The sequence below is a fragment of the Centruroides sculpturatus genome, unplaced genomic scaffold (assembly GCF_000671375.1).
Source record: "Centruroides sculpturatus isolate CEXI.00-Female unplaced genomic scaffold, Cexi_2.0 scaffold221, whole genome shotgun sequence".
In the NCBI taxonomy this organism is placed as follows: Eukaryota; Metazoa; Arthropoda; class Arachnida; order Scorpiones; family Buthidae; genus Centruroides; species Centruroides sculpturatus.
In genome coordinates, this window is record NW_019384612.1 from 229006 (window position 1) to 253982 (window position 24977).

At 29.2% G+C, this 24977-nt stretch overlaps 1 protein-coding gene across 1 annotated transcript in view; it reads right to left on the reverse strand.

Annotated features, from left to right (window-relative positions):
• Nucleotides 1–24977, reverse strand: part of LOC111625267 (lon protease homolog, mitochondrial-like) — a 71923-nt gene that overhangs the window by 28153 nt on the left and 18793 nt on the right. The window contains exons 10-14 of the mRNA XM_023368369.1: nt 22607–22662; nt 19360–19447; nt 15459–15581; nt 15266–15382; nt 15029–15169 (exon numbers count right to left, since the gene is read on the reverse strand). Coding sequence (XP_023224137.1) covers nt 15029–15169; nt 15266–15382; nt 15459–15581; nt 19360–19447; nt 22607–22662 — 525 coding nt within the window. The remainder of the gene's footprint in view (nt 1–15028; nt 15170–15265; nt 15383–15458; nt 15582–19359; nt 19448–22606; nt 22663–24977) is intronic.

Sequence of the window (24977 nt, forward strand, 5' to 3'; positions counted from 1 at the left end):
TAATACGTAAAACAATATACTTTTAGCTTAATAAATAAAACATCAATGTTTAAATGTATTGAAACTTTGATTTACTTTTTATTACAAGTAAAAATAAACACGTTATATGAATCAGCTTTCAAGAAAAAATATTAAATAAGAAAAATGATTGAAATAAATTTTTGAATTACAACTATCAATATAAACAAAGAATTTCATCTTAAAATTTGATAAAAATAAACTCGAAATTTCACTATTTTTATATTCCTATTTATCGTTCTCTTTATTGATTGAAGAATTTCTATATTTATTAATTATAAGATAACGAAAAGTTCAAAACAAAAGTTTATCACGATAAAAATTTATTTATATATTTTTATCGTGATAAACTTTTCTTTTAAACATTATATCTATTTATCTTATCTAATAAACAACATAAAATATAAATTTTTATCTCATTATCTTTCTATTGAACAAAGATATATAAATTATTTACATACCTAATAAATTTAATATTTTTTACCCAATTTCTACATAAAATAAACTTAGCAAAATAAATTTGCAATTTAATTCAAAACATAAAAATTTATAGAAAATTAATATAAAATTTGATCATTGCAGAATTTTTTTAAAATCATTTTATAAATAAAACAAAATTGTAAAATAAATACAATCGAAAATATTGATTCATATATGAATCAATATTTTCGATTGATTCATATATGAATCAAAAATATTGATTCATATATGAATCAATATTTTTGATTGTATTAATTGTCATCACTCTAAAATCGCGCTGCTGTCAACGGCTGCACACCTTAAAGTATGAAGGAGTACATGTCAGGAGTTGCAATTTGGCACAGAGTATTTGATGCCCAAATCATGCACACACAAAATAAACCAGACTTGTAGGTAGTCAGGGGACCGATAACTGGATCAAAAGAAAATACGAAATACTGAGACTGTTTCTACAGGCACGAGTGTGAGATTTCCGCATGCGTTGCTCGCGCTCTCCGAGACAAAAATGGCTTCGCCGTTTTACTTGTTATTATTATATTTAGTTTGTTTATATAAATTTATTATGAATAATTAAAATAAAAATGAACGTTAAACAGAAAATTAATGAATCATTAATTGTAATATGAACAAAAGTTTTGAAAAAAGGATTCATTTCTATTCTATCTTTTTCAATTATTTTTCTACTTTATTTTTATATTTTGGTTTTATTGTCATATATGTAAATATTAATAGCCCATATTAATAAATCCTGAATTAATTAATCTTAGCATAGGATAGTGGCCTAACCATCTACTTTTAATTAAATTACAAAATTTAACCTAACAAAAATTAGCATAAGTTTAGTCTAAAATTTTAACAGTTTGGATCTATTATTAAATTATTATATCTAATTGAATTCATAAAAAATGTTATTCAAAAGAATATTCTCAATAACTCAAAATAAAATTCTAAGTACAGTTTCACTACTGTATTGAATGGATAATTTCAATAAGCTCCTCTTAGGACTCACAGAGCAGAAAAAAAAACCAAAATGAGAAGGAAAAAATCTTCAATAATCTACAAAAAAAATCAAACTTATTCAAGTAAATGATATATTAAATCATTGTATAAAATTAGCCAGAAATTTGAGTAAAGTTAATTGGTGTTTGAAACAACAGAAAAGAAAATGAAGACAATTTTGTATTTTTGTGATATTTTATATTTTAATGTAAATTTAGTCAGAAATTCTTAAAATAATAGAAAGTTAGAGCAATCATGCACTATTAAAAACATTTTTTACTTCAGCTGATTAACATAGTGTCCCATGTGCCTCAGAAAGGCTAAGCCATCAACAAACATTCTGATAACAAAAAGATTCAAATTTATTCTGAAATATAAAATAGCAAAGAATTATAATTTAAAGCAAGTTTCAGTTTAATTATTGAGCAGAGCTCTCTATAAGTCAGAAAGTGTTTTGTCTGTAATCCAAGTTCAAAACAATCACACGACTATTAAAAGTCTGATAGTTATATTAAAGCCAAATGATTGATTAAATCAGGCTGTATTACCAGTACTATTACTAATTAAATACTGAATAATTTGGCCTAAAAGATAGACATTAAATACCATCTTTTATTACATTTAATAATTATATTTAATATTTATTAAATAATTTAGAAAATTCTGAAAGAAATGAAACAGCCTGGAGTAGGAGATTTGATCCTGCAACTGCCACTTGCCATGTGAATACATTGTCAGGACCTCCATCTGATCCCTAGCTTCCAGACATATTGCAATAGCTGGCTGAGTGCCATAGTGGTTAATTATAGGTTGTGGGTGCTGAGTTGTTTAATTTATCAATTAATCAATTTTTCCCATTAGAAATAATGTAAAGAAAATTTATTCATTCCCAGATCCTAAACAATACCTATTTCAATAAACTTAAAACAGCAAATACACATAATTTAAGATAAAAATAACACAATGTCCTAATAAATTAAAACATGAAAACCATAAATAAAATATGTAAATACTGTAAAATAAAATGAAAACTGCATTTATTGGTCGCATGCGCATCTTAACATAGATGTGTGATTTAATTACAACAGTTCTGAAATTTAACTTATAATAGTGTGAGATTTTATCCTTTGTTCAGTCTTACTTTAACCACTTTACTTCACATTTTGTTTGAATAAAATCAAGTTTTAATGTCTTCAGATAAAAAGCATACCAGACATATTATGTTTTATGACTTTCGAATAGGATACAATGCCATACAAACAGTAAAAACAATTGTAATATGTATGGGAAAGATGCTCCTAAACTTTGAACATGTCAAATATGGTTTAAAAAGTTCTGTTTGGGAAATTTTGAACTGAAGGATACAAAATGTAGGGGGTGCTCAAAAGTTGTCTACAAAGAAAATTTGCAAGAAAAAATTGTTAAAAAATTGACAAACAACACACAATATAGTATACAAGCACCATAACCAAGCACCAAAAATAAAGCAAAAACAGCACTGAAAACATACAAGTATAACACAAGAGTGAGAGACGACTTGGACATTCAGCAGATTGTGTTTATGCTTTCGGCACAATTTTACACTGTGTGCGAAATATAGGTAACTTAGTGGAAGGGATTATAGTAAAAATAGGCAAAGTCTGATAGGTGATTTAGCTATACTTGTACAAATGTGTAAAGTTTTATATTGTCCATGTACTGTACATGAGATAATAAGTTATGTATTGTGTTCTGTTGTGTTTGATATTGTATCCATATTTAGTGTTGTTTAGTCTATTGCACAGTGGATTTAAAACCAAACAAAACAGACAAGTGGACTTAATTTTCCTGAAAGATGCTTTGCTTTATATGTATTTCATTTGTTTTGATGTATGTGATGTGAAGCCTAAGGCAAAATATATTATGTCTAAACATAAAATTTCATTACATTTTTAATATTAATACGTAAAACAATATACATAGATAATCTATATAATAAAATTACGTTAGCTCATTCATTAAGTTACTAACATAAAATGTTTGAATAAACGTAAATCTTACAGAAAAATGAAATAGTACATTTCAAAAAATATGTTGAGTATATTACCAGAAATATCTGAAATCTCAAAAAAATCAAATACTTTAGACTATAAAAGACATCAAAGTTCAACTCTCAATGCCTTTCAAGACTGTCATGTCTATTCAGCAATTATTAATGACTTAAATGCATGCCTACTTTTAATTCTTTTTATTAATTTGCTCAACATTACTTTAAATAACAGCATTTTTATTTTGTCTTATCAATTATTCTTTATTAGGGAACCTCTGCACATTCAATATTTGCCAAAAACTGGATAATATTTGCCTTTCACCAAAGTATTTGCTGAGGTGTTTGTCACATGGCAAGCACATATGTACAGTAAGTATAGTACACACAATATTATTTGCTGAGCATCAGTTCATTGTGGAAATGATGGATGTTTGTCTGGAATCTAGAAAATGGACAATTCTCAAACAATAATTTCTGCTGCTGCTTTTATAGTTATGAATAGTTCATATCTGTTAATGAAAAATAAGCATAACAATTTGTCTTATATTATTTTGTCTGTCCCTACTCCACTTTAATACTGCTTTACTTTGTTATATATGTTCTAAATGATGCCATTAATGACTTTTTTCTTTAATTCAACTACGGTATATTCCACCTCTATTACCATTTTATTAGACCATTCTATTTTGAAAATGCACAAATGCAAGAACAAATTTGTGGAGGTAAATATTTGTTCCCTTGATTCAGCACAATTTATCAACAAGGATTGGAAAACAGTGAATACTAATATTCACTGTTTTCCAATCCTTCCAATCACCACAAGTAAATCATCCATACTATTTGGTATTTGCTCAGCATTCAAGAAATACAAAATGTGCAGAGGTGCTCTTAGATTTTTAAAATATATACTATATATATTATACACATATATTAATTAAGTAATTATAAATAATATTGTTTAAAAATACTTTAAANATACTATACTATATATTAGTGCTTTCAATTTAGTAGCTAATAGTACTATTAAGTAGCACATCTTCAGATATTTGAAAAAAAAGAAAGAAGTTCAAATGAAATACTGTTATCATTGTAACTAATCAACCAATTCAAATACAGAAAGTAATTCTGCAGCATTGAAACAATCGTACAATAAAATAAAATTAACTAAATGAGCAACTTTATAATGTTCAGTTGTATAAACTATTTCTCCTAGAAAATGTTCTAAATGTAGGCCATTTCCATGCCATAGATACAGAATCTGAGTATTCTATTGAATACTATTTGAATATTTTTTGTTGATATTCACTACTAAATTAAAATTCGGCTTGTAAGCCTTGCTGAGCCAACACCACTTAGTCCTTTTTATAATTTGAGAGAGGACATCTTAGAAAGCAGGGTGGCCACTATAAGGTGGGGTCTAACTATTACCAATGTTTGCCAAGTATGTAATCTATTAGTAGTCATCTTACCAAAATACAAAATTTAAGCAAATTGAAATAAGAATACAACAAAAATATATCTAATTCATATTATTACTATCACATCACACTATAATAATCTACAATCACATTTTAATTATTATTATTATGTATTGTTAATTTCCTATTCCAATATAGTTTAATCAAATTTACATTAATTAATAAATTGTAACATATTATTAAATTTATTTTAATTAAAAACTATTTAATGTTAAAAATATTTCATATATTTTCAAATATAATAACAATACAAAAATTCTCCAAAATAAGCTTTCATCAGCAGTATTTTTTATTATTCAAACATTTTTGTTGTTTGAGCAGCTACCATGATATAAAATAGAATGATCAATTTAAAACTTAAATTAAAAGCATAGAACAAGAACAATTTGTAATGAGCATACAATAATTGTTTCAAAAAACTGCTTTTTTCCAACCATTACTGTATGCTCATTATTATCAATGAAAAAATATTGTCCTACACTATTTCTATCTGTAGCCTATATGGCAGGGGTTGAAAACTGGCAGCCCATGAGCCAGATACAGCCCATTATGGTTGAATCGGTTAATTAAAAATCATAATTTAATTAATAATAATTAAATAAATAATAATTTAATTAATAATTACTGATCCATTGCATGTGATGTGATATGATGTGTTTGTATTTAACATGACGATTCATCAAGGCTCTGTACAGTGCAATGAGATGCAATTATGAGATGCATGCTCTTCGCACGGAGGATCTTGAGAAAGAGAGAGAGCATGCGCAAATGGCTTTGTTTGCTTCTTATTGAAACACATTGAATTGATGTCTTGCAGGAATTAAAACATAATAAATTCAAACTTTTAACTGTTTATGTAAGTCATAAAGATCTGGCAACAATAGGGCGTTCTAGATACATTCTTCTTGTCCTTAATTACTTATGCTTTTGTCCACATTGGATATTCTTTGCTTTACAAACTTTTTTTACTTCACATAATGTAGAGTAAATGACTTTTGTTAGAGCCTTTTTTTACTTTACAGTATGTTTTGGTTTACTGAATAATAATGAATACAGCTCACATCTGATATACATCTATTTGACTGGTCCTTTTTTGTGTTTTTGAGATCCCTGCTATATGATACAGATATCTCACAGTAAACATTTTGCTAAGGCTGCTGACCTACATTATCAATTGAGATATTTTATATAGTGGGATAGTGCCTGCTGGAGCTACAAGAATGATTCTGTCATATAAAAGAAAATTCCATGTAAATTTATGGTTCATTCCAAGTAGTACTAGATGATTGTCTAGATCAATGGTTCCCAATTAGTTTTTCCTGCGTACCACTTCGAGAAAGAGCTCAAACTTGCGTACCCATTATAGCAGAAATTCATATTAATCCATACTAATATTATAAATTTGAAGGTAAATCTGTTTGTCTATCGCCTTTTCACATCTAAACTGCTGAACAGGTTTTAATAAAATTTAGCACAGATATCTTACATGTTGGAGATGGACATAGGTTACATTTTACTGCGAGAAAATATCTTACTCCCACGAGAAAATTTGATATAATGCGGGCGAAGCAGTGGGTAGACAGCAAGTGATAAATAGAAAAAGTTTTTTTTACATTTATTACCTTTAAAATACAATTCTAATAATAATGAAAATAACATAAGGTTATTTAATTTTAATGTGATAAATATGCATAATTTTCTTTGCACAACTTTGTAAAATCTGATTGCTTTTTTGGTCAGCTTCAGTCTCAAGTCATCTTTGAGTTGAAGTCGGTGACGATGTTTAGTTTTCATGTTTGTCATGGCCAAAAATCCACTCTCGCAGAGGTATGTTGTGCAAAATGGTAAAAAATATTTATTGCCGCTTTGCTGACATGATGATAATGATAACTGTACAATTTTTGTTTCTTGCACAAGAATTTCATTTAGGCATTGTCACAAATGCATTTTTTTGATGAAATTTCGAAAATATTTTACATTATAAATAAATGAATTTTTGCATTCCACATCATGTTGTAAATTGCCGAATTTTTGATGGTCCACCCATTATTTTTTTTATTGCTTCATCTCATGCATTTAAATTTTAAATCAAATGATTTTAGATTACTGAGCATACCCCTTCATGCAATTTTGCCAATGGTTCCCAATTAGTGGTACGCGTACCCCTGAGGGTACGCGTACCACTAATTGGGAACCATTGGTCTAGATCAGTGTTTTTCAACCTGTGGGTCACAACCCCCAGAGGGGTCACCAAGCCTTACACAAAGGTCACGGGTGAAAGAAAAAGAAAAGTGTTTGTAGGTCCTACACTACAATAAAAAAAACTAAAATTTCAGTGAGAAGGCTGTGCCTGTTTATTTTACAGTATAATTGGTTTTTCAATCAATATTTAAAGAAAGAAAATTAAATACTTAGTTTTTAAAATCACTGATATAGTTTTAATATGGCCCTGGGGGGTCACCAGAATTTTTTAACTTGTAAAGGGGTTGCGTATTCAAGAAGATTGAAAAACACTGGTCTAGACACTTATGGAATCATTTACAATTAACAGAAAAACATCAAAATGTGTTTAAAACATTTATGTTTTACTACAGCATCAATGGAAATTGCTATGATAGATACCAAAAAGCATTCAACAGATATGCAAAGCAGCATACTTAAGCTATGATTGCAATTTATAATGATAACATATGTAGTGCAGAGAAGAAATCAAAAAGAAAAATAAAAAATGCAATTTATTACATATAATGCTACTAGAACTTAGTATTATTTCACACCGTAGCCTCACCAATATTGTTAATGAGCACCATTGCAAAAATTTGCCATTCACAGTGAAAGCAAGAAAGGATTCACAGGGTAATAAAACAGTTATTTCTTATTGAATAAGAAGATAATTCTTTATAGAACCATCTTGAGCTTTAATAACAGCTTTGCAATACCCACATAAGAGTGGATGGGTTTCTTAAAGTATTCTATACCAAACTCTATATTTAAGACTATAGCTACACACCAACCGAATGCCAAAAATCTATTGGGCTAGTATAAGGCTAGTTATTAAATGATAGCCTTATACTAGCCCGATAGATTTTCGGCATTCGGTTGGTGTGTAGCTATATTATATATCGGGTTTAGCGATGTTTGTTTAAGACTATATTTAAGCATGTCGTCATCAATAGTTCTGTAAACTGGTGTTCTCACCGATCCCTTTTGGACAGTGCCCATCCTCTGCCATTCTCAAGACATCAAAAGACTTTCATCCTTTTTGATTCATCAAAGCTTCTTTCAAACCTTGCGGACCAGAAGTACAACAATCCACCGATTCTGAGATTCTGAAAAGGGACCAACATCTACTAACTAAGGTATTTACCAATGTGCGAATGATCATAAACTCTCTCTCGCATGGGCAGGGACCCACGATATTAATGATAAAGGTTAGTTTTTTCTATAATTGTTATACAAAATTAGCACCAGCTAAGTGTCTTAACCAACTTCTGTATATTATTGCTATGTAAATAAATGGGTATTGTGAATTGTTAAATTCATAGTAGTGTACACTTCTTCCAGTCATCTCTCAGGCCATCTCCATCCTGAGTCCAAGCGCCTACAAATGCAACCACTTGTGCAAAAATGAAATTAGCGGCCATCAAGGTGTCTGTGTCTGTCCTTAAAGACACACTGGTCAGTCCTGACAAACTAGTCATCGCAACGCGGTGTCGACCCTTCAGTCCTGTGGTGCTGAAGCACGGGGAGTGCTTTGCGCATTGTCACACAAAGTATTACACACCAAAAACTATACTACAAATACACTCAGACAGTCATAGAGAACAACATACACACAATTTACTTTAAGATATAATCACAGACAAAACAATCTATTACAACAGACCATTGTTTCGTTTTGTTTTGTTTCAACAAAACATAGTTGTTTTAAACACCCACAACATACAAACTACACACAGTGAAAAAAATTCATATAAACAGTATATGAATTTGCACATATAATACCTTTACAAAAATTCAACCATTAAACTATTATCATCACTATCCATAAAACATGTCATTTTCAATAACTCATCATTGTCTCAGTTCGTATTAAATCAAATTTGTAAGACTCTAATGTAGTCAGACCTCACCTAAGAAATAAAGCATCTGTGGAGAATGGATGAGTTACTTATTGTGCCAGCAGTCCTTTCTTGCACAGACATCATACTGCATACACTCAACAAAAGTTAAGAACTTTTAAGGTTTCAAAAAAACATAATAGTAACAGAAAAATTAAATATCCCAGCTTAACAATGTCAGGTCATATTTACATATATAAACATCTATAAACTCAATTCTTAGATTACAGCCAAACAATTGTCAGATTATATTGGGCTACATAATAATTATTAAATATTAATTTAATTATAATTATTAAATTTATTAAGAGATGACATCCAATGCCTATCTCTAAGCCAAATTACTTCATAATTACTTTAAAGACCATACTTCATATTTACATCAGGCTATATTTAAGCACAAAAAATATGGCCCAATGTAATCAATCATTTGGCTTTAATCAGGCCATATTTAGCCATTATAATCATTACTACTGATCTAGCAAAACATGGAACAGCTATTCTTTCACAACCATCCCTTTTTCCTGATCTAGCTTTTTTCTTTCCTCGAAATTGAAAAAACTTTCAAAGAAAATGGTTTCAGTCAATAGAACTTATACATAATAAGATGTGCTCCATAAATACAATGGCACTAAAGATTTCTATATAAAATCATTCATACATAAAAACTTTCCAAATCCTATATATTTTTAGTTTACTTACACCTTTACAAACATATATATTTAAAAAATAATAATACTTTATTAAGACAGAAAACAATTTTAAACAATTACTTTTAAAGTTCACCCAAAAATATAAAGGCACATTGATATTAAGATAGCAGAGATAAACATAAACTACTAGAAATGACTGCAGTTGATTAGAATCACTAATTTAACAATGTGCAGAGGAAAACCCCCAAATGGACTTAGAAAAAGGTAAAATTCTTGCTCTTAAGAGGTGAAAATTATCCTGAAAGAACAATTGCTAAAACTTAAATCAGTCATGCACTGTAATCAATTACTTGCTGGAGTTTTTGGTTTTTTGTTTTTTTTTTCATTATTCTTCTACATTGTTATCCAGTTTCTGCATTGCTTAACAAGCATAAAATTGCATTTTTATCAAAATTCTAGCCTCGTTTCATGTACTGCATGACTCCACTCCCACTTAAGCATTTTGAAGTGAATTCAAGACAGCAACTGTCTGATTGAAAGACACAAAAATGGTTTTCCCTAGGCATAACATGTTTCTGTAATGTCAAAATTTTCCTGACCAACTCATTTTGATTTTATAAGTTTATTAAGCACCCTTATAAATTGACTCACTCTATGCAACCCTTTGATATTTTTAACTTTTATAAATCAGCCTACAAAATCGTGATTAAAAAAATTTATAATTTTCCGTTAATAAAAAAATTGTCATAATTTTATAAGATTTACAAGATTTGATCAATATGCAAAACATTGATAAAATATTTATAATNACACCTTATTGCCATCTAAAATGAATGTGTTAGAAACAAACTGAATTAAGTAAGTTAATTGATGATATTATGACCTGTTAAATAGAAATTACTGATTAATTTGTCAATCATTTCATGTTATATAGATTATCAATCTTCCGAACATTTACACACATTAATATGCTTGAAATGAACTTGTATCAACTCTCGGAGATTTACATAAAAATATCTGGAAAGCATTTTCTTATTTTATGATCTTTTATTTTTAATATTAAAAGAACCTGTCCAAAAAGACAAGTTCTTTTAGTATTAAAAATTTAAAAAAAAGTACAAAAGTTTAGAGCAGTGATGATAATATTGTGATATATATAGTATAGAATAAAATATTTTAAGTGAAAAAAATAAACTGAATATATAATTATAGTGATAATTCAGGTAATAAGATTATAATTAAAAATTAAAATCATATTGTAATAATTAAGTTAAAGTACTAATCATATATAATAGTGTGAAGAAACAATAAAATAAATTCAACAGAAACATCTTAATTTAGTCATATTACTATCTATCTAGATAAATAAAACTGTAAATGTTCGTTTGTTCAAAATCTTAAATCTCCGAAAGTTCTTAACTGATTGCTTTGAAATTTTCACACAACATTGCATTCAAATACGCACGTGTTTTTATATTATATAGATGTTGGAATTCCCCCCCACAAGGAGAGAGACAAAATTAAGGCTTACAGTGAAGAACAGGTCTTCTATTATACTGTTTTAGATGTGGTTTTTTGCATTTTTGATTGCATTTTAATAGGGTACATCAAGAGAATGTACACTAAAAAGAAATTTTTCGAATTCTCCCCTGCGGGGAGTATTATACATTTATAATAGATACATTTCGAGCCACAGTAATGCATGGCCAGGTACAGCTAGTATATTATAAAAATGATACAAAGAAATGTACTGTTAAATAATTTATCCTCTTTTTAAAATTAAAATACTACACTACCAATCAATTACTTAAAGAATTCATGCACACACTATCATTTAATTTTAGAATCAAAATTATTTTTAATTCATAGTTCCTGTAAATCACTTTTTTTTTTTAAATTAACAAGGAAGTTTATAATTAGCAATATACACATACATTGTTTGAGAAATTTTAGACTTATTTAAATTTAATAAGAAATTATTTAAAATTTCTTAATTATTAATATGCCACCAGATGGCAACATACATATATTCCAATTTCCAATAAAAAAAAATTTTCAATACAATACTATACGCCTATATTTAATATAATCAGACTGTAATATTGTAACATATGAAATTAAACACAAGATTTATCTAAATCAAATATTTAATTAACTTTATTGCATCTCAATAATATGAACTTAATAACTGGTATGAGTATGTACAGTACAACTAAAATACTCCTCAAACCTTTTAACCAGAGTGCTTCTATTTTTAGAATCGCAAACGTTTTTGTCGTCCCTCCTGGGCTCTTCTTCAGGCTTTAACGAATAACCCGTTACTGTTCAAACAGTAACAGGTTATTCATTACTGTTTGAACATTTGTTTCTATAATCTAGTCATTACAGTATATCATATTCTATTATAGAAATATCACGCCATTAATTCCATCACAATTATTAAATCTTTACACAGGATATATGTCATTATATAAATAAATCTTTTTTATTTGTTCTTGTCAACTTTTTGTGATATTTTGTTATTCAATATTAGAATTGAAATTTACGTACTAAAATTCTAATAAATATAGAAAATTTAGAAAAAAAAATTACATAAGCTTACTTATCATTTCTTTGAGACTTNTAACCAGAAAGGTAAGTCAAAATAATAACAGAATATTTTTAATGCTTTAGTTTTTAATTATTTCTAGTTTAATTTATAACACTACGATATTGTTGATAAAACAGTTGTTCTGACTTTCCAGTTATTTTGGTAAAGATTAGTACAAAATGTAAATTTCCATCAGCAAATCATACAATGAAAAATATTTTCTGAGTTGAAAGTCTTCAAATTTTAGATATTTTTCAAAGTCTGAACAAGTCTATTTAAAATCATACTACAGATTTTGCAAATAATATTGTTTAAAAATACTTTAAAATGACATGAGTATATCACAAAGCATGCACCATAGTGCACCTAGTACTTTATGTTTTTATGTGCATTTATGTTTCACATTTTTAATAGAAGAGATGATTTAAGATTCTTTGCAAATTGGCCTTTAAATGAATTATTTAATAAATTCAAAATCTTGCAACTGTTTTAATTTATATACACAAAGACTGAAAGTGCTCAATTAACATAAAAAATTAACAACAATGACAAGAAATTTTGCATTATGCCTGCTTATTAAGAGTCAAGATGTATTCTGGATGATGAGAAACAATAAAATAGCATTAAAATTCACATACTTGTAATAAACTTGCTAGTACTTTCAATGACTTACAGTCATTGTTGTCAGGCAATAATTGAATGTAATATTTAAATTTTTTAGAATAGGACAAACTGTAAACATTGTCATTTAAAATTATGTGAATTTTAACACTGTTTTACTGTTTTTTCTCATCATTATAATTCCCTGTGTGAAATGTGTGTTATTTTGTCAATTATTAGCATGTATTCTAGAATTTTAAAAAATGCCATGATGCAAAATTTGTGTTGAGACTGTTAAAAAATTCACCACAACATGTTCCAACATTATCAACTTACCACAGTGCAAGGTTAAAATGACAGATATGCATACAACAATCTGCCATCTTAACCTTATTGAGGAAGACAAATGAAGACCAATTCAAAGTCAACTCAGTCATTCTTCAGCTTGATCTGACATGGTAATCAACTGGCAAGTGAACTTTCACCAAACTGCCAACATGGTTTTTCACCAATCTTGGCAAAATAACACTTGGCAGTATAACGCCAGACTTTTTATAGATAGTCTACCCAGATATGTTAGTCCCCATCATTTACTATTCTGATCTTCACTGGGATGGCCAGATCAAAATTATTTGTTATCTGATTTATGTACTTCTGTTGATTACAGCAATCCCAACAACTCCTACATTTCAGCAAAATCAAGATTCTTGCATCTATCGACATTAGAAATTGCTCCAATTTCAAATGATCCCTCTTAAATAACAGAATTAACATTCATTGCACTATTGAATAAGTTCAAATTATTAGATTCCGTGGTAATAAAAGATACCTTCCACACTTTTCCAGCACCACTCCTTTATTAAAACAAGGAGGTCAACAAAGGAAACAAATTGTTTTCAGCCACTTCTGGGCCTGCAGATTGTAATAAATACAAACTGAATGTTTAACCAAATGTTTTATGAGTATTTATCCATTAGCTTAAACATTTGATTTGGCAACCTGATGGAAGCCCTTAAACGTGGCCAAAAATATTTGTTCTAATAAAGGAGTAATGCTGGGAAAGTGTGGAAGGTGTCTTTTATCATTGAATAGTTTCAGTTTTTAGAAGTGTTTCATTCAATTATCTTTAACAATCATATTGCAAACAAAATTATGAAACATTCAAATATTTAATCCCAGATACATCACAAAGAATGTAGGGAGGAGAGATCTTCATTAGATCATGCACAATGAGAATCCATTACAACTGTTAGTTGCTTCCTTTGATAGTTTGCATTCATAATGACAGAATTGAGAAGGGAATTCAGCAATGTCAACAAGTGTAATAAGTTTTTACTCCTGTAAGAAAAAGATGAGTAGGAAATTCCCTCTGAGTTGCTAGTTACCATAGAAAAAGACTGCCCTTTTCTTATAGTGGTAAAAAAATGGATGGCACATTTCAAAATCACTATTTTCAGGTAACAAGCTCTGAGCAGCCCATTTCAACAAAGATAAAGGAAATGCAAATGAAATCCACATTCTGATTTTTTAAGGTTTCTATTAAGAAAATTATAGATTTCCCACGAAAGAGTTTCCCACATCATCCATAGCATTGTCAATATGCAAAAGCTATCTGTGAAATGAATTCTGAAATTTTGATACAATTACACATTAGTCTTTATTTCCTCAGATTACTATCTCTCCTTAGCACTGAAGAAACACATGAAGAGGACAGGAATTGTTGCCAATTACAAGGCCATTAATGCTGCAGGTCTGATTGAAGGACCAACCTAAAGACATCTTTTTGCAAGAATTAAAAATTGGAGTAGCATTGTAACAACTGTGTACAATTGAGGAGTGATTATAAAAAAAAAAAATTAGTCTTTAAAACATTACTCAATAAATTTCTAATAGCATTTATTAAATGATATTTGTTATTTTTTAAAAGCTCTTTAAATATTTTTTTAAATGTTATATTCAGAATTTTATACATCTGACAATGTTTCTTTAAAAAAAAGTTGAAAAATCTTGAAAATTTATTAAAATTGTTTTTTTGTTAAATTAAAATATTAAAAAGATACCTTTTCAATATGTTTTTGAAGATTTCTAACTCCACTTTCTCGACAATATGATTTAATAAGTTTTTGTAAAGCATCATCAGTAATTGTGACTTTATCCTCTTTTATTCCTGTTAATTCGCGGGCTTGAGGTATTAAGTAACACTAAAAATTAAAACCCAAATAATTACTTTAAAATATATTTAAAAACTAAACTAAATATAAACTAGTTTTATCAAATTTATTTAAAAAGTGAGTTACCTTAGCTATGGCTATCTTTTCTTCAGCAACATAACCTGACACTTCGATCATTTCCATACGGTCTCTTAAAGGTTCTGGAATTGTGTCTGTTACATTAGCAGTACATATAAATAGGACCTGTACATAATTCTTTGTTCTTAAGACTGTTTGAAGAATATATTTAATTTTAATTTTAATATAAATAAATTAATACCTTTGATAAATCTACTGGAACATCCAAATAATGATCCAAAAAATTAATATTTTGTTCAGGATCCAAAACTTCAAGTAATGCAGATGATGGATCTCCTTGATAACCTCGTCCAATTTTATCTACCTAAATCATAAATTATATTTAAACATTATATTAATTTAAACTTTAAATTAATATAATGTTTACTTAATGTTTATAATGTTAATGTTTATTATTATAATGTTGTAATATGAATAAAGAATTTGTACACTGATTTATACATTTTGCTTTATGAACTGTACACCAAGCATGTTCAATGTTTTAAACTACACAATGCTTATTAAGAATCCAGAAAATGGTTTTAATTAATTAAATGGTGTGTTTTAGCTTTGTCGTTGGGACTTCTACATTATAATTGCTCATTGTGACCTTGAAAATAACTTTCAAAAATTCCATCCTATTCTCTACATGACTTCCTATATAACCAGGGTGGCCAAGCTCCTTGATAGTCCGAGCCATTTTTCAAAATTTGAAATTTTTCGCGAGCCGCAATTAAATACATATTAAAAAAATATGCAAAAAATTCCAGATTACAAATTATATCCGTAGCAAGAGTGATACAAATTGTTTCCTCCAGAGCACAATGTCAACTGTCCGTTGCAATGACAGTTTACAAATTCAAAATCGGTCTGGAGTCAGTCGATNTTAATTGTCATCACTCTAAAATCGCGCTGCTGTCAACGGCTGCACACCTTAAAGTATGAAGGAGTACATGTCAGGAGTTGCAATTTGGCACAGAGTATTTGATGCCCAAATCATGCACACACAAAATAAACCAGACTTGTAGGTAGTCAGGGGACCGATAACTGGATCAAAAGAAAATACGAAATACTGAGACTGTTTCTACAGGCACGAGTGTGAGATTTCCGCATGCGTTGCTCGCGCTCTCCGAGACATTGCCTCGTCCCAAAAATGACTTCGCCGTTTTACTTGTTATTATTATATTTAGTTTGTTTATATAAATTTATTATGAATAATTAAAATAAAAATGAACGTTAAACAGAAAATTAATGAATCATTAATTGTAATATGAACAAAAGTTTTGAAAAAAGGATTCATTTCTATTCTATCTTTTTCAATTATTTTTCTACTTTATTTTTATATTTTGGTTTTATTGTCATATATGTAAATATTAATAGCCCATATTAATAAATCCTGAATTAATTAATCTTAGCATAGGATAGTGGCCTAACCATCTACTTTTAATTAAATTACAAAATTTAACCTAACAAAAATTAGCATAAGTTTAGTCTAAAATTTTAACAGTTTGGATCTATTATTAAATTATTATATCTAATTGAATTCATAAAAAATGTTATTCAAAAGAATATTCTCAATAACTCAAAATAAAATTCTAAGTACAGTTTCACTACTGTATTGAATGGATAATTTCAATAAGCTCCTCTTAGGACTCACAGAGCAGAAAAAAAAACCAAAATGAGAAGGAAAAAATCTTCAATAATCTACAAAAAAAATCAAACTTATTCAAGTAAATGATATATTAAATCATTGTATAAAATTAGCCAGAAATTTGAGTAAAGTTAATTGGTGTTTGAAACAACAGAAAAGAAAATGAAGACAATTTTGTATTTTTGTGATATTTTATATTTTAATGTAAATTTAGTCAGAAATTCTTAAAATAATAGAAAGTTAGAGCAATCATGCACTATTAAAAACATTTTTTACTTCAGCTGATTAACATAGTGTCCCATGTGCCTCAGAAAGGCTAAGCCATCAACAAACATTCTGATAACAAAAAGATTCAAATTTATTCTGAAATATAAAATAGCAAAGAATTATAATTTAAAGCAAGTTTCAGTTTAATTATTGAGCAGAGCTCTCTATAAGTCAGAAAGTGTTTTGTCTGTAATCCAAGTTCAAAACAATCACACGACTATTAAAAGTCTGATAGTTATATTAAAGCCAAATGATTGATTAAATCAGGCTGTATTACCAGTACTATTACTAATTAAATACTGAATAATTTGGCCTAAAAGATAGACATTAAATACCATCTTTTATTACATTTAATAATTATATTTAATATTTATTAAATAATTTAGAAAATTCTGAAAGAAATGAAACAGCCTGGAGTAGGAGATTTGATCCTGCAACTGCCACTTGCCATGTGAATACATTGTCAGGACCTCCATCTGATCCCTAGCTTCCAGACATATTGCAATAGCTGGCTGAGTGCCATAGTGGTTAATTATAGGTTGTGGGTGCTGAGTTGTTTAATTTATCAATTAATCAATTTTTCCCATTAGAAATAATGTAAAGAAAATTTATTCATTCCCAGATCCTAAACAATACCTATTTCAATAAACTTAAAACAGCAAATACACATAATTTAAGATAAAAATAACACAATGTCCTAATAAATTAAAACATGAAAACCATAAATAAAATATGTAAATACTGTAAAATAAAATGAAAACTGCATTTATTGGTCGCATGCGCATCTTAACATAGATGTGTGATTTAATTACAACAGTTCTGAAATTTAACTTATAATAGTGTGAGATTTTATCCTTTGTTCAGTCTTACTTTAACCACTTTACTTCACATTTTGTTTGAATAAAATCAAGTTTTAATGTCTTCAGATAAAAAGCATACCAGACATATTATGTTTTATGACTTTCGAATAGGATACAATGCCATACAAACAGTAAAAACAATTGTAATATGTATGGGAAAGATGCTCCTAAACTTTGAACATGTCAAATATGGTTTAAAAAGTTCTGTTTGGGAAATTTTGAACTGAAGGATACAAAATGTAGGGGGTGCTCAAAAGTTGTCTACAAAGAAAATTTGCAAGAAAAAATTGTTAAAAAATTGACAAACAACACACAATATAGTATACAAGCACCATAACCAAGCACCAAAAATAAAGCAAAAACAGCACTGAAAACATACAAGTATAACACAAGAGTGAGAGACGACTTGGACATTCAGCAGATTGTGTTTATGCTTTCGGCACAATTTTACACTGTGTGCGAAATATAGGTAACTTAGTGGAAGGGATTATAGTAAAAATAGGCAAAGTCTGATAGGTGATTTAGCTATACTTGTACAAATGTGTAAAGTTTTATATTGTCCATGTACTGTACATGAGATAATAAGTTATGTATTGTGTTCTGTTGTGTTTGATATTGTATCCATATTTAGTGTTGTTTAGTCTATTGCACAGTGGATTTAAAACCAAACAAAACAGACAAGTGGACTTAATTTTCCTGAAAGATGCTTTGCTTTATATGTATTTCATTTGTTTTGATGTATGTGATGTGAAGCCTAAGGCAAAATATATTATGTCTAAACATAAAATTTCATTACATTTTTAATATTAATACGTAAAACAATATACATAGATAATCTATATAATAAAATTACGTTAGCTCATTCATTAAGTTACTAACATAAAATGTTTGAATAAACGTAAATCTTACAGAAAAATGAAATAGTACATTTCAAAAAATATGTTGAGTATATTACCAGAAATATCTGAAATCTCAAAAAAATCAAATACTTTAGACTATAAAAGACANTCAAGACCAAATTATTTAGCATTTAATTATTAATAGTAACATTAATATAACCTGATGTAATCTGGTAATTGTTTGGCTTTAATCTAATAACCAGGAGGGAACTTGGGTACATTTATCGAGAGCCACAAATAATCCTTCAAAGAGCCGCATGTGGCTCGCGAGCCACAGGTTGGCCATCCCTGCTATATAACATTTACAAAATTGATCGATACATTTGGAATGAAAGAATGCAAGGTGCTGTTGACTCATCCTATATATTTACAGATAAAAGGAAAAAAAATCAATTGTATTAATATTATAAGGTTTATTAACCTTACCTCATCAATAAGAACAAGTGGATTTTCTGTTTTAGTTTTCTTTAAGCATTGTACTATTTTTCCAGGCATTGCACCAACATAAGTCCGTCTAAAAACAAAACTTAAAATTAATTTCTTATAATCCTCTGAAAAAACTGATCATTTTACTAAATATTTGCAATTAATAAGATTATTTGAAAACAACCAAATAACAAATAGCATGATTCATCAATAATATTTAAGAATCCGATTAAATAATCAAGTTGAATTTATTATCTAGCTACATTTGTTTAATTAAAATGTATTGCATTGCCTACTAGACCTCCGACCCATAACTGGCAACACGTTAGCATGGTAAGTGGGACTTCAAGTTCGAGACCCACTCCGACTGATTCTTTTTTCCAGAATATTCTAAATTAATTATTAATTTAATTATAATTATTAAATTTAATAAGATATGGCACCTAATTCCTACCTCCAGTGCCCAACTATCTAGAATTTAATTAAAAATAATAGTATTAAAGTAGCCCAAATTAATATGGCCGTCGTTTGACATGTTACAGACATTTAAAGTTCAGTGACATCATTTCTGGGTTTTCATACAAATGAGGACAAATTTATGTTTTATTTTTATTTAAATTAAAAGGTTTTTAAGAAGAGAAATAAGTAGATTCATCTTAAAACTTTATACTTTACTTTTATGTATTTAAATGCAAAAGTCTTGTAAAAATATGTAATACTTCTTAAATGTTTTGTTTGCTTTGCATCCTGATCCATATAAGAGCTGTTCTATATAGCAACCTCCAATGTCTATACAAACAATTGTATCTGAAAAGCATATTCTGGTACACTTGCTCAAAAATATGTTATATATGTTGAAATTTTTGTGCTGTGGTGATAATTTGTGCAGCAGATCTTCCTCTGATTTACAGGGGTCTCATAAATACAATTCTTCTTGTGATTCCAAAGGAAAAAGTCAAGTGGAGCTAAATCCAGCAATTGCAGAGGTCAAGATATCGGGCCATCTCAGTCTATTCATCTTCTCTCGAATATTTGGTCAAGATGATCACAGATAGCATGTGCAAGTATAGTGGTGACCATCATGTTGAAACCACATTTGTTGCCAAACGTTCAATGGTACATCTTCCAATAACTCTGGCAGCACTTCTTATAAGAAGGTCAAGTACTTGTGACCTGTCAAATGGTGTGGAAGAAGATACGATCCAATTGAACAATCAGCATTGCCTATACATTGATGCCAAACCTTTCCTGGAATGCATAGTATGTGGGTTTTTTTCATCCCAAATGTGGCTGTTTCAAGAAATTGAGAGCAGCTTCCCTGGTGAATATGGATGGCTTCATCTATGAAAAAAGTTAGCTGTCGAAACGAGAGCACATCTACACAAAGGTGTAGAAATCATCTATAGAAGTCAGTATGTGGTACAGAATAGGCTGGATTTATTGCATGTACTACCTTCTTGAGATGATAAGGGTGTAGTTTTGTTTGAACAAACATGATGCTGTGAGCCATACACATACCATGTGCAATGGTTTGGGTACTTGTTGATGAGCTATCTTCAACTAAATAAAATATGGTCTTGTCAAAGTAAAGCCGGATGCACACATGCGGCACAGCAAAGAAAAGTGATGTTGCAAATGCATCTTTGCCGCGCAGCAAAGATCTGCTTACATTTTGGCGCATGAGTTCAGTATTCAAGATGGCAAACGATACTGATATTGTCACTTGCCTTGTTTAGTTATAAGATTTTGTCGAAGATTCCAACGAAGATTTTGAATTAGAGATATTTTCTTGGATTGATACAGAACTGGTGTACAAAATACGCTTATTCCTCGATAAAGAATACTATTTCGAGTAAGATTCAGTTGTTTTGTTCTTTGAATTAAATTATATATGATTATTTGTGTAGAATTTGTGTTAAATTTATTATCCTTTCCTCTTTATTCTGATGTTAGTTATCTCGGTTAACCGTGTCGAACTTTCCGTCATTAAAACACCACGTGATTGTATTTTCTCACATGACTACCAGACAAACTGTTATTGGCCGATAGAAACGCATCTTGGCAGCGGTTGTTGCAAAAGATAAAATTCAACCAACTTTTGTGGTACAAGAAAAGTGGCACAAAATTGACTTCTGCAGCGAGAAAAAATGATGTCATCCTGCCGCTTTTCCTTGCCGGGCTGCATGTGTGCATCCAGCTTAAGGGGTGCAGCACTTCCTGGAAGCACCACAGTTGGCTTTATTTGCTGTGAAGGTACTTCTTTCCCACAGCCATTAACTTTGACAAAAATGACATACAATGGGCAATACAATATGGAAAACTCCTGTTACAATACATATAAAGTATTTGGTTTAATGAAAATAAAAAATTATGATTAAAAAAAATATGCACACTTTTTAAACCTTTTCAAATGCATCAAATTCCAGAAGTGACATCAATAAGCTTTAAACATCTATAACTCCTTAATAATGGCTTTATTCAAAAAATGTTACTGAATATTTTTATCTTAGTTTCCCTTAAGGAATCTGTCCCATAAGTTTATAACAGGAATTTGAAAACACACTGTATAATCAAAAAGATTTTATATACAGGGTATTTCACTTAAGATGTTACAAGTCAATAACTCAAAAAACATATGTTTCTATAAAAAAAAAAACTGATAAAAATGAAAGTTTAATATTTCCAAGGAGCCTTTTTTTTAATAAAAATAAAGTCTAGTCCATTTTCCTGGATGGAACAAGAGTCAACTTTGAAATCTCAAATGGAACCATCTCAATTTTTCTATATTTTTTAGTTCTCTATTAAAAAATAAAATTTTATTAAGAACTTTTCAAAAAATGATAATTTCAAAGGTTACAAAAGCACACGAGTCTTCCCTAACTTAGTTGGTAATGTTTAATGACCTTGTAGTCATAGTTCATAATTCTTTTAAATGAAAGAAAATGAATTATAATATTCAAATTTAGTATTTATTATTTCATATTAATGAAAAGTTAATAAAACAAAAACTGTAATATGAAATATTTCTAAAATATCAAAATAAATTCATTCTCTTCATAAATGGTTCAACATCACTTAAATTAAAAGTATTAATTTGTCTAAAGATACATTATAAAACTACATCAATGAAGACAGATATTTTTATAATCTATAGAAATAACTGATAAAAGTTCTTCAATTTTTTTAAAATAATATTTATGTTTTTATATTAAAAAATTATTCCTCATATAATAAAGTTTTTATTTACCTATGCCCTTTGATTTCTGCTACATCAGTCATTCCTCCGACACTAAATCTAAAATACTAAAAATCATCATTTATTAAGAAATCTCCATCATAAATGCTAAATAAATTTGTAATCATTGTTAAAAGATTTAGTATTTACTAGGCTATCATTATACAGGTAGTCCTCGGTTTACACCGCCACACAATTTACCATTTCGCGGTGTAATTTCCCGATTTTCCCTATGCAAGAATGATTTTCATTTCAGTGTTGACGTATTTACCGAGCCGCGACACTGTACATTCGTTAAAACAAAGATTTTTATCGAATATATTTAGTTTTTCTGTTTAATATTATTGGGTATATATACATTTGCATTAAATTAATATTAAAATACTAAACGTTTAGGTACCCACGAGTCAAGTTATCAAACTTAATTGTCCAATAAATGGCGTCCGAATCCATAGCGCCAATGAATGTATCCCGTATCAATTCGTTCAGGAAAACACCTTACGACACAGTAGCACTTCCAGTGATCACAAACTATCCTTAGTGAGACAAATCTACTTCTTGTTGGCCAGACGATACTTTTTTATTAGCCAGACAATATCTATCTCTCCTTAGCCACCTTCAATTTTCCCATTCAAACTGACCTTATACATGCGCTACGGATGGCCAATCAGTGTCTCCGCTCGTCTGTAGCTCTTCGTCGGGTTAATGTATCCTTTCAACTATGGAAAGTTTGATGGATGAACTTTGTGAGTTAGACAATAATTGGGAGCGAAGTGCAAATGTAAAAAGAAGCATCATCGCATCCATTCGACCATATTCCGAAATTCTCAATGAAAGAAAACAAAAATGCAAACAATTAAAGATGGATACTTTTTTCCAAAAAATGTGAGAGATCCGATACTAAAAGTTTTAAATAAAAACATTTCACTTTATTTTATGATAAAATACGTTTTAAAAATTAAAAATTTATATGTATTTTTAATTATATTGTATTAATAAACAAAATTATTTGCTTATTTTTCACTTATGTAGAACCNGACTCCCCTATAAAACGGGTTCATATAATGCAGATACATATATAGCTGTGAAAAAATTGTGACCATATTCGTATAAAGACGCTAAAAGAAACTCATAAAATGCGGTAAAACATCATCGCCGACTTGTGTCGCGACAGGATTGGTCGAATCTGGACCAATAGTGGATGAGCAGCTGAACTACTTACATGCTACGGAGATTTTAGGCGGGTAAGTTGAGTTTACTATCGTCTGTACAGTATATAAATTAGGTACCATAAGTCTAATACAGTACTGTAATTTTATGCATTTCTTGTAAAAAAAACATTTCTTATTCAACGGCCATAAAAATTATTTCTATTAATGATGTCTCCAAAAACAAGCTTAAGCAATGGCATTGTCGAATGGTGCACACTCGGTAAGTAGTCCTACAATTTTTTATTTATAGCATAGTTTATATGGATTATTCCCAAAAAATTATGTGTTTTGGAAATGTTGAATCAAATTAGTCTAGAATCGATTAATTTTATGGAAGAAAACCTTTCAAACAGCTGTAGTCCATAAAGTGCATACGTGCTGGGCTGTGATTGGCTCATGTATTTAAGGACTCATAGAACATGAATTTCATAAAAAGCAGAACGTATCTACCTCGTTATAGGGGGTCAACTGTACATAACTATGTGGATATTTGCATTAAAAATGTATTGATGTGCATATTCTTAACTTGTTAATTAATGTGCATTTTTACATATTATTATGAGATTCAAGCATTCACCCATTAACTTCTGCTTAAATATTTCCATTCTTTCCACTGTGTACCCATGAACTGGAGAAGTGCTGTTCCTGATTATCTTTGTATCCTTCCATATTATTTCAGTATCCTCTATGCTGATAAAACTGGCTAGAGCTGTGATGTTTCTTTTTGACAAGCATTATATTTGTGCTCATATATTTGCTGAATAAAATTCTTCCTAGTATAATTAATTAGGCCATATTTGTGCTAATGATATTCATCTTAGTCAGTATCTCGTATACTTATTTTTTTTTTGTGCTTTGAATCCTATCTTTATCATTTCTTAAAACTCTGTATATCATAAGAATATGTTTGTAAACCACCAAAGCATTTCATTTCCTGGCTAATTCCTTTTGTACAATTGGATGCCAATTGCCAATGTGTTGGAGAATGTGAACATCTTGTTGTTAGAATGTTGGCATTGATTTTAGAGACAAAATGTTTGGACTAATTGCAATCATTTTTTTGCTCTTATATCCTAGTGCTACTGCTATTCCTGTAATCCTGTTGATGATGTAATGAGTGTGTGCATATTTTTAGCAGTAGTCATTTATGCAAGTTATGCAAGTGTTATTGT